Raw genomic sequence first — 12,533 nt, forward strand, 5'->3', positions numbered from 1 at the left:
TTATGGAAGAAGCTCTTTTCATTTTTTTATAAACACCTCTGATTATTAGAAAACCACACGTTGTGATCAGAGAAAGTTTGAAATCACTCAAACTTCATTTCAATGTATTTTTAATTTTTAATATGCAGAACTTAATACGTAACTTTCAATCTCTGTTTCAACTCCCCAAAATATATGCAAGCTTAAAACCATTTACATAAAGATGATCTAGAGATAAATTAACAAGATTAAAAGATATTATTTTGGCATAAATTTATTAATTTCTTAATAATACCACTTCTTTTTTCATTTTTAATCATTCAAATTACATATTAATCTTACTATAGATTAAAAGAACCTATTTAATACTTTGGATGGTGCTTATATTTAAAGCAATTAAGAGAATGAAAGCATCATCCAGCCAAATAAATTCCTGTGAGTCCCAGATAATCAGGATAATCACCTAATTCCACGTTTGAGTTTCTACCAGAGCGGCACAATTAAGAGAATTTTAATTAACCACCGAGAAATCAGCAACAAAATAAATTGAGGGTGTTCCCTTGAGCAAAGCACAATGGATTAAAAAGGAATGTGTAGATGATGCATCTAGGGAAGCAAAATGTATCAGAGCTTTATAAAAGGGGGAAAAAAAGAAACACAAGACAAAAATTTCAAAAGACTGGATGAAGTCACCAGGCCCTCAAATACAAATGTGGCATGTCTCCTCTTACACATGTCTCCTAGCGTCAAATCTTCTGCTTTGTGTTTTTAATTTGAGGAATCCAAGATATTATAAATGGGCTGTGGAAGGGTGTATATTTAGGAGTGGGTGTTTCAGGCTATCGGTGAAATGCATGTAGAAACAGGAAAAAATAGAGACAGAAAGGATCAGCCAGCTTGTAGAATGCTGGGAGTGGAAGAATGAAACAACAGGGGAAGGGTCAACCAAAATGGAATGGGCATGAGAAACTGACTTAAGACCTTGAAATTCAAGTAAATCGTATAATTAGAGGGAGAGCAGAACAAATGTGAAATGGAAAAATATCGGTATGATGGGCATTCTGGAAGCTCATGGCTTAAGCAGGGATTGGAGGAGAAGAGTGGAGAAATGGGCAAACAGAGGGCACGTTCAGCTTTATGAAACCCCACTAGTTTTTAAGATTATTTAAATTATAATGAAAAAAAACAGAATTTGAACATAAACATACTACACGGGTGAACAATGTTGCTGCCATAAAATCTAGGCTGTCAAGTGACATCTCAGTGGCAGGTATAGGCTATGGTTACCACCCTATGAAGTATTTGTCAAGGCTCAAGAGGCATCCAAAGACACAAAGTCGGGAAGGAGCTATGTTTGTAGCAGATGCCAGAGGGGAGACGGATCAAGATACGCTGTACTTGATAAAAATTTTTCAAAGAATAGCATTCATGTGAAATATGAAAAAATAAATTTATGGCCTATTTTAAAATAAGTTTATGAAAAAGAAATAACTAAAAATATATGCATAATTAAGACATTGGTGTGCACACCTTTAATCCTACAACTCTTGGAAGCAGAAGCAGGTGGGCCTCTGTAAATGTGAGGTCAGCCAAGTCTTGTTTTGGTTTTGGTTATGGCAGTCAGAGAAAACTAATGCAAACAATCTAACATAAAGATATGTGTCTTAGTTAGTTGTCATAGTTATTGCTCATAAAAATCATCATGACCAAAAGCAATTTAGGGAGGAAGGGATTTCTTAGTCAATCACTGAGAGAAGCCAGAACAGGAACTTGACGCAAGAATGTGGAGCCAGGAATAGAAACAGAGCCCATGAAGAATCACTTGTCATGGCTTGCTCCACATGGCTCACTCTAACCTTATAAGCATGTTTACTTGTAGATGAACCAGGACCACCTACCCAGGGGTATCTAAAATACAAAAAGAGGCAATAGCGTCACAGAAATGCCTGGTAAAGAACAAACTGGCAAATTTCATGAAAAAAAAAAAACAAAAAAAACAAAAAAGAAAGTGACCCATAACCATGATAGGAATTAACAACATGATTTAACCTCAGTGTTAATTACAGAATGGTAAAACAAACAATGCTTTATTTTATCAATGCAATTAGGAAAATGTCTTCTTGTAATGTTAACAAACACCACTCTATGTGAGTATATCAAGAAAAAATATTTTTTATAATTTTTAAATAAAAACCTACGTCTTGCTGAAAGTGGCAGAACTATAAGAAACGTGTAAATGTCTGGAGCTATGGACAGAGAGCGATCCCCAAAGTCTACACACACGCAAGCAGTAACCAATCTCTGCAGACAGCCAACAAAAACAGAGCAGACTGGCAGTTTGCTTTATTAGACAACACTCTTGGTTCTCCATCTCTGCATGTTTTAATCCACAAATTCAATCTTAGGAAACATCCGCATCTGTACTGAACATATGTAGGATTTTCTGTCTTGTCATCATTTCCTAAAAAATACTGTGTCACATCCATTTACGTGACATTCACATTGTATTAAGTGTAAGTAACGTAGAGATAATTTTACAGTGTATGAAGACATATACAGGTAATGTTCACACAGTATGCCATCTTGAATGAAGGACATGAACATGCATGGGTTTTGTTATCCATGAGGGTTACAGGAACCAAACTCTAGTGGCTATCCAGGGATGTTAAGAAGGGGGTTGAATAAGCATGTTTCCTTGTGGTTTGGCCATGCAAATATTTGGTTCAATGGGTATAAGTGCAGCAGCTTTAACAAAACATTTTCAGAGGGAGCACGCATGTGCTTTCTGATTCTTCCCCCCTTACTCTGTCCAGCCAACTGGAGAGGAGCCATGTGACTGAGGTAAACAGTATTCGGATAAATCATCTCTCCCAGCATATTTTGTGTTCTTATCCACACTCTATTCCAACTCCTCTATTTCAGTTCCTTTCATAATTTTTATATAAACATTTGACTGACCAGCTACTAGAATAATCAACATATCTGGAAAACACCCTTAACTGCTTATTTGTAAAAAAACAAAAAAACAAAACAGTGCAATAATATTTGTTTGAATGCATGATGCAACATACATCATTTTCAGTGAGCTTGTTTAGTAAGTGTTTTAACACCAGTAAGGATGCTTGCAGTGAAGCTCACAGACAGGAATGTGACTCCCACTGAAGGTAGTTGACAATACTCACTGATTCCAATAGAATAGGGGCAATTCACCCATGGGCAGGTATACAAGAAAATCTTCAGTTTGGAAAGAAAAAACAGAAGGTAGGAGTCTGTGGGAAATAGCATATATTGTGGTTTCTGCAAGAAATAGGTTGCGGGTATCTAGTTAGATGGTGTTACAAGCTCTGTGACATAGTGGCCATTCTTTATGTTGGTACCTGGGTTGAGTAGGGCAGACAGTCGCCACCTTAAAGTGTGAAAGAGCTACAAAGGAGGTGGCTGAGGCTTTGGAATTTGAATTGGTAAGTTTGCATTTGAAAAACACCTCATAGAGAGTACCGGAATACTGAAACAAAGCATAAGCAGTTTGCACATCAGGCTCTCTGACATCAACATAGGGGTGTTCCCGCAGTCATAGTCACTATTGGATAACTCCAGTTAACTCTTCCCAGGACAGGTGCATCTCAATGCAGAACTATGATGGAAGCATGTCTGAAGAAGGTTGTCCAGTACTTGAGCTCTGTTCAGTCACCTTTTCACATCTGCTTTCAGAAATGGTCACACGATATATGGTCAGAGTGATACGCACCAAAAAGAGAACATGTTCACAAAGACCAGTTTAATTCACTCTCATGTTTCGGTCTCTGTTTTTAATATCACCCTGAATTGGTCTGCATTTCTGATCTTGTTTTCTGTGAGATTTCCTGTGTCCTTAAATAAACTGTCCTCATTCTTGATGCTATAGGTAATTAGAGAAGACCTCATTAAAATCAAGATTTCCAGCAATTATAACGAGAATGCAGGAAGACTTCAAAACTAAGATTATGCCAGTGGAAAGAAATAGAAACCAAATTTAGTTTCTTGTTTTCCTCCCGAGCTCCGTTCTGACCCTTTAATCAACAATCTAAAATACTTCATTCTTTAGCTCCTTTGGGGCAATTCTCCAGGCACTTTGTATGATTCATTTGGTTCAAATCCTCCAAGACATCGTTCTATATTCAACCTCCATAAATCATATCATTTATTGTTCACTGTACAGTGTCAATAGTTCCCTTTGTTGGCTTCATTAATATTTATACAATAAATGTTTTTATAAAACAAAAATATCTCATATCCTACATAGCAACTAAGAAACTGGGTCACTAAAGCAAGCTCAGAGTTTGTGTCGATTTGCGCATTACTCGTTCTCACTGTGTCACAGGAAGTTCTAAGGCACAGCAGTGAACACAGAGCACTATATCCTCATGAGTAAGCTACCACAAAGTTGATGCTTTCCATGTACCCTTTGCACTCTTACTCTACACACTCTCTTCTGGAGGTACTATTTGATTGCAAGATACTCTCCAGTCCTTGGTTTAGTGTGTGCGCATGTGTGTGTGTGTGTGTGTGTGTGTGATGTGTTAGTGAGGCCATGCATGTGCTACAGCACAAATGAGGTCAGAGGACCGCCTCTATGTGTCTGTTCTGATCTTTCCACTTTGAGACATGGTCACTTTGCTGCCACACAGCCATGGAAGCAGCTCTGTGAACTTCCAGAGATTTTTCTGTCTCTGCCTCCCATTTCCTGAGGGTGTGCTAGGATTACAGACGCTCGCTGCACTGCAGTACCAGCTTTGTTGAGTGTCTGGGGATCTAAGCTCAGGTCTTCAAGCACTTTTATCAACGGAGCCAATTTCCAGACCCCTCTCCCTAGTCTTTGGGAGACTGCAAACCCATAGTCAATAATTCCACACCCTTAACCCATTTTTATACTACATCTCAGCAAAATTCTTTCTTCCCACCTACCTTGCTTTTCTTAAGCAACGATTTGCTGAAGTTCTGCTAATGTTCTGATAATTTCAATACTTTAATCACCTTATTATTTTTAATGATGGCTTAACAGTTTTGTTGCATGACTTTGTTTCCTTTGATTATAGCAGTTTGTCTCAAATCTTTATTACGATAAGCCTGTTTCATGTTATCATCATATTTCATATATAAAGATTTTAAAAATTTTACTGAAAAATATTAATATTATTTTGAATAAAATAAAATAAAATATAATATAAAATAAAATATAGTCTGGCTAAATTGGGTTATCTATGTAATGGTCTGATTCAATAATGTGTGGAGAAGTTCATTAGCATTGAAACAGTTTCTAATTAGAAATTACATGAACTGAGGATTTACAGTGTCTTCATTTGAACCTAGGGCTGTTTCAAGGGCTATTTAAGTCTTACTAAAATATCTTCTCAAGTAATTATTTTTCTTAATATTAAAAATAACTATGTTTTATGTTTGGGCTTTGATTATAATCAAATATAATAACATTAATTATAATATTCAAAGTTTTCTTTCTCCAGTGACATATACCGAGTTGTTTCAACAAGCTGGCAAGATCTTAATCATGTGGATTCCTCTAACTAAAGAGGAGATGTGGAAATATTCTTTGAAAGATTGTGCCTCTGTCACATATAGCTATAAGCTACAAACAATGTGGTTTTTATTAATCTGTAGCAGTATGTTCAAGGCTAGCCTGTGCTACATATAAAAGATTTATCTCAAGAAAATCAATCCCATCACCACCAGCACCAAAGTTTCTAAGACCTGGATTTTGCTTGAGTTAAACTTTTGCATCCATCCCTCTTACTAGAAAGTTTTCTTAATCCAATGATAGAGCAACTCTAACAATAAAGATTGCCTGAATATTAAAAAAAATTAAACTTGGATTTTTATTATGGTAAAAGACTTGAATTTATATTACAAACCATGCCTTTGCTAGGAATACTGCTATATCTGACAGGACAGTCCTTATTGAGAGCTTTTGCAGTCGTTAACAGAGTTTCGTAGGACAGTATTCTTGGTGCTCACAGTGCACCCTACCTTCTCTGCTGGGAAACCCTGCTGTTTAGGACAAAGTCTGGCATTAACGGATAGCCCCTGAGCTCCGTGTAAAAATGATGGACTCCCTTTGTCGGGAGGGCTTCCTTTTCTCTGTCTGATCCGGGGAGCCCAAAACCCCCACATCCTTGACCTGAGGATTGTAAAGTAGTCCTTAGGGAGAAAGCAGGTTTAACTCCAGGTAGAACATGTCCAGCAAGCATATGGAATTCCTGGAAATGCTCTCCACCCAATGCTAATGAGATCTTAGCTTTCAACTAATGACCTTTTTCTATACAGAGTGATCTTCCCCACCCTCTGCTACCATAGGATAATTAAGTATTGTGTTCCTCTTCTTCTGATAGCACTCTATCATTGCATGTAAATGAAGTATCTCGGACACTGCTAACCCCAGCAAATCAAACACATTCACCCTCAAAACTCCTCCCACTGCCCAAGGTTTTTAAGTCTCTGTTTCACACGAAATAAACAGGCTGTCATCATCTATTTCACCAGAACTGAGACTCATCATTTATTCTGGGGAAGGGAGGGCTACCCTCCTCCCCGAAATTTGCCACTGGACCCCTGGGCTTGGCTCTGGACAGGCAGCCATAGCTAAACCTGTCCTATTGCCTGAGCTCAGTGATCATCTGCATAGGCAAGCCGCACTGACTGCCAGCGAAGCAGAGGCTGGACCTGAGTTCTGGCGGTGAGCAGAGCAGGCACGGGTGTTCATCCACATCCGCGGCTGATAGCACCTTAGTTGAGCTAACACTGGGTATCACTGCCAGCTTTGGAATTCCCGAGTTTCCGCTGCCATCTGAGACCAGCAATCTAATTAAAAAGAGCTATTTTTAACATGATGGAAAACTCTTTTTCACACCCTGGTGAGATCCAGAGTCCTGCACATGGACCTTGCTCTGTGCACTCTATCCATTCCTGAGGAAAGCAGAACCTTTGACCTGTGCTTTACCCTTTCCCTCCCAGAAGCAGACAGCACCTGGACCACTGGAGAGGGACGTGAACTTTCAGCAGCAGGGTGAGGGATGACAGATTTGCTATCAGCTCTGATAATAACCGAAGATGATGAGAATGCACCGTGCTATAGTTTCTCAAATACCCTGCTATACTGTTGCCAAGGGTGTCCTGTTTCCCTAAAGAATGAAGCCCAAGATAGGCTCCATTCCCAGGACTGTCAGCTGTTGGACAATTGGTGAACAATGTGTATTTGGACTGAGACTTTATCAGTGCCTGACAGCTCTGTCTGGCCCCGATGGCTTAGTTTGTCATGAACCCTAGGCTTTGCTCGATCCTGTCACCTTGTTTTTACTACATTCCTTTCCTGGAACTCATGCATAACTGACTCTTCTGTTTCACTAGACTCAGAAACTTGTTAGTTATTTCACATTGGCCACCAGTAAAGTCACCTGTTAGGTAGCTGTCTTCTACCTCCAGGTAATCAATGTTTTTGTTTGTTTGTTTGTTTGTTTGTTTTGGATTAGCTTAACAATGGGCAGCTGCCATTAAGTATTAGAGGGACAACTGTTCTGGCTAAATACTCAGTAATTTCTATGTAACCTTGTTTTTAGAGTTTGTGGGGATTAATTTAAATATTATGGTGATAATAGGTAATATTGCCAATCATTTAATATTAGTGGACTAGATAAAATGAGATATTAATGCTGAATGTACAAGGTATATATTTAGCTGTGATACTCAAACCTATCTATACGGAGGGTCCAATTTTTATTTCCAGCAGTAAAATGAAGACAAAGTTTAAGGGATTTGTTCATTCTCCTACAGAGCCAAAACTTACACTGAATAAATTTCATTCTAGCTTTTCCTTCCTTAGGCCCCTTGCTGGAAGAGTCCCTTTGTACATAGCAAGCATTGCTTTTTAATAACAAAATTCTATTTCTCCACCATTATTATGCTCTAGTAATGTATTTGCTTCTTAATAATCCTGTCCCCAGGCTATGTGATTCTTTCCCTAGATGTGTGACTTCTCCTTTTATTTAGGCCTTCCCCAACTGTAACTTTCAAACTGAGTATTTCTCAGCACTCCTATCAGGGTACTAATTCTCTACCACTTACTTTCTTTTTGTGTCATTTATAACACCTGCCACCACTGACTGGTACAACATTGGATGTTTTACTCTAAGTACTTTAATCTGCCATCAGAATCAAAATTCTTGAAAAAAGGGAATTCTGTCTATGCTTAATGTTCATACTCTATTAAGATTTGTACAGTCTCTAAGATACATTTTTGTCTCTTCAACCCATCCACCTTCCACTTATAAACCTTACTGTATTTACCATTATATTATAAAGTGCCACATACTCTCCAACTGTTCATTATTAAAAGTAAAAATCATTTCTGGTTATTTTAATGGAGTGAGATATTTACTTTTTTTCTACTTGGTATCATTTTCATCCACCCCAATATTTATTTTAGAATAGTGCAACCCTCACACATTGAGCAGAAACAGAACTTACCACTTAAACTAAGTGAAGAAATTACATTTTAACATCAAACTCTACAGGGTTCTGTGTATAGATTTATTTATTCATGAAACTTATACCCAGCAATCACTGCTTTATGATCTCTGATTTCAATTTAATCAAGGGTGATGCAGGGCTGAAATCATGATAATCATGACACCTGTTTTCTCTTCAGATCAGTTGTTTTTTTCCAGGAATAGCCAGGATTCTTAATTACAGGCTTTGAGATGAAAAATGAAAGATATGAAACTGTCTATAACAAAAGAGAAACTCTTCTTCAGACTAGACATGAAGACAATGTACCAGCTATCTAAAATTGGTGCTCGATTTCTCACATTTTCCTCACACTATTTCAGCCTTTCATAGTCAGGATTACCTAATGGAAATGGTATGATTGGCTGTTCTGAATTTATAGAGAATCAGAGTTTATTTTGTTACTTAGTAGCTTTTACTGATTTCTAGAAATATTTTCTACACCTTAAATATTGTCCACCATTTTCCTTAAACTAGAAACTAGTAGTAATTGGATTTTTAGATTTTCAGAAGAAAAGAAATGATTTCTAAGACTATTTGATTTTTACCCTGAGAATATGGATTTATTCCTGTCTTGGATGTAGTTTATAGAGAAGCCCTGAAAATAAAATATCCAGAGGTGACACACTGGGAGTGAAGCAGGGGTTGTAAAAAGCAAGAATGAAGCAACAAAATGGGAATTTTAAAAACCAATATTCCAGAACATTAAGCAGCACACATTCATCCTTGCTCTGAGAATGTATTCATCATATCTTGCAGAATTTCCTCAACTTCAGCAACCAACAGACGGTAACTAAACATGTGGAAATGGAAGTTTGGAGCAGAATCAGATATGAATATGAATTTTCCATTTTGTTACATTATTTTTTGATTTTACAATTTCCCCTCCACTGCCAATGTGTTACCTCTGGGTAATCTATTTCCAGGACCTCTCTGTACACTATATGCAATCAGTGTTGACATAGAATCTTTCACTACTTAAACAATTTTTAGCCTTTGCTATTATTTGTATATACTTTTTAAGCTAACAACTCTTAAAACACCAAATATGCCTTATATACTTTAGGATTAGTAACTGAGTCAGATAGGAATATCATCATTGCTATTTTATAAGTCAGAAAAATAAGGCAAAAAAAGGAGGGATGATATTTGCCTTAAAATAAGAAACAGAGAGCAAGTGGGCACACAAGTTCTTATTGCAGATAAGGGCTATATCAGGTGGATGTTTAAAGTTAGGAAACAATTGTGCCTAAACTGTAATTGGTTGATGCAAAGTACCCCTGTAAATTAAGAACTTTTATAATTATGAAGTTGAGCATTTCTTTTTTTTTTTCAGTATATATTTTCTTCCTTCTTACCTCTATTTCAAATGTATGTTGAACTCTATATGATTTGTATATGAACCATTCTCAACCAGATGGAATAGAGATAAGGGTAACAATTTCATTAACTTTTGCTATGTGTAAACTGTTTGCTTCTATATTAAGTTCTTCAAAAATATCCATGCTTCATTTTGTATGCTTGAACAAACTACATAATACAGGCCTTTTTCTGGCTCATGTTTTTTTTTTTCAATGAATTTGATCTCTAACCAATGATTTACTAGGAAATTTACTAAGAAATTACACCAGGCATGCCTTTGGTACGCAGAGCTGTGTTCCAAGTGACATAAGGGACACATGAAGAAGACTCACTTTATGTACATGTGTCAGGCAACTGAGGAGCACCTGCCTTTCCTGGGAACAATGGGGAACATAAAGTTTTAAAATGTTTGTTTATAACAAACCGGAGTACTTTGAAGCTGTATTGCTCATAAAATGGACAGGTAACTTAACATCATCCATGCCAAGACTCCAGTTTTGAATTCTCTTGGTGGATTAGTAACTTAATATGAGAGCCATAATGAAATTACTCTACATACAGGTTCAGCTCTCCCCTCCTCTCCTGAGGCTTGCTGCCAAGAAGTTGTGCACAGAAACCACAAGAGTACCATTCATTGGCAGTATGTATCACACAGAACAATTTTAGACCTCAAACAAAGGTATTCCTCTTTTGTAAGAATTTTTGCAAGTTGGAACTGTACAAACTTATTTACGATCATTTTAGACATTTACTAGGTAGTTCTATAAAGACAATCTGTAGCTCGACTTTACACTTAGACTGTCATTAAGGATTTAAAAATTCTTTCACATTGTTATCTGAATGGGCTCTAGTTTGGAGCAGCGTTTAAAATCTCCCAGGCATAGTTCCAAGCTCAGGTTCTGTTTGGTGTGGACTTAAATTTATTTCTCATGCATGCATCAGCATCCGGTTTCTAATCTTTTTGTTACCTCATTTTTTATTTTCTATGTTAAAGATAGCTGTGTATATCCCAGAATTTACATTTTATATCATGTTGAACATAAATATAAAAGGGGAAACTTCTGTATGGTATTAAAAGGGATTATATGAAAACAAACTTACTTTTACAATTGAATAAAGAGAATGAGAAGGCATTGTAACTTTTTTATATACATTGTATTTTTATTTAATTTATTTTTTATTAATTACAATTTATTCACTTTGTATCCCAGCTGAAGCCCCCTCCCTCGTCCCCTCCCAACGCTACCCTTCCTCCCTCTTCTTCTCTCATGCCCCTCCCCCAGTCCACAGATAGGGGAGGTCCTCCTCCCCTTCCATCTGACCTTAGCCTATCAGGTCTCATCTAGACTGACTATGTGGCTTGGTTCCTCCCTCCTGGGAAGGTGATCAAAGAGCCAGCCACTAAGTTCATGTCAAAGATAGTTCCTGTTCCCTTACTAGTGAACCCACTTGGATAATGAGCTGCCATGCACTACATCTGTGCAGGGGTTCTAGGCTATATCCATGTATGGTCCTCAGAAATGACCCCTGGGCCCAGATTTTTTGGTTCTATTGCTTTTCTTGTGGTGTTCCTGTCCCTTCCAGTTCTTTCTGTCTCCCCTTACTTTCATAAGATTTCCTGCACTCTGCCCAAAGTTTGGCTATGCCCTGTTAGGTAGAGTCTTTGGTAAGATACTCAATCCTTATTCAGAAAGGCAAGTAGGATAGACATTGGAAGAGGGGGGAAACAGGGAACAGGACAGCAGCCTACCACAGAGGGCTTCTGAAAGACTCTACCCAGTAGGGCATTGTAACTTTTAAATCCCATTCAAATTCACTGTTGAAATACTAACTTTCAGGAAGGATATGACATTTGGAGGATGGGACTGGGTCATGAGAAGAGAGCTGACAACAGTGAATTAGTATAAAAGTATAGGTCTTAGGGAGAAAATTTTCACTTCTGCTATGTGACCCAACAAAACAGTTCTGTCTTCAAACATTGCATGAGATGGCACAATGGCTTGGTTTTTCTGGCATGTAGAGCAGTGAGTGGTAAGTTTCTGTTTTTTCCTTAGACAGTTTATAATACATCCTCTTAGAGTTACCCAGATGATAACGGATGCTTATTACCTTCTAATAGATATTTTAAGTTTACAGTTATTAAACTTTACTTTTCAATTTATTCATGTGTATGGAGAAAATATGCAGAAGGAGAACATTTTGTGAACACATAACAAAGACGAAAATGGCCATCTTATAAGTGCGTTTCCAGATAGGAGACTTCACAGAGACTCACCGGTTGTGCAGTTCCTGAATTCAATATCATCAATTGCAGCTCCACCTCCTAGATCACGTGTTCTGGTGCCTTGAAATATGACCTCAAAATTCCTTAATTTTCCCAGGAGGATGGTGGCCTTTTGCCAGTGATTACCGAGATTGCTTTCCTGCCATACTTCTGAAAGACCTTTGTCTGTCTGAAATTAAAGAGGTTGATGTTAGTTGAATAACTAAAGAGCTTAATGATAGGAAGAAATAATGCATGGCATAGAGGTTCTGGACCTAGTGAAATTCCAGTAAAAAATAAAAATAGCGGAACCTGAAAACATCTATGGTATAGTTTATCTCATCAATATAGACACACGACCCATCTGCATGTTTTC

General features: G+C 37.5%; 1 protein-coding gene across 4 annotated transcripts in view; it reads right to left on the reverse strand.

Moving 5' to 3' along the window:
- The window catches only part of Malrd1 (MAM and LDL receptor class A domain containing 1), a 698,598-nt gene that overhangs the window by 239,044 nt on the left and 447,021 nt on the right, over positions 1-12,533 (reverse strand). For all 4 annotated transcript variants that reach the window (XM_055593928.1, XM_055593929.1, XM_055593930.1 and 1 more), the window contains exon 28: positions 12,170-12,347. In XM_055593928.1, coding sequence (XP_055449903.1) covers positions 12,170-12,347 — 178 coding nt within the window. The remainder of the gene's footprint in view (positions 1-12,169; positions 12,348-12,533) is intronic.

This window comes from Psammomys obesus, unplaced genomic scaffold, assembly GCF_907164565.1.
Source record: "Psammomys obesus unplaced genomic scaffold, mPsaObe1.curated_primary_1811, whole genome shotgun sequence".
NCBI classification, from domain to species: domain Eukaryota; kingdom Metazoa; phylum Chordata; class Mammalia; order Rodentia; family Muridae; genus Psammomys; species Psammomys obesus.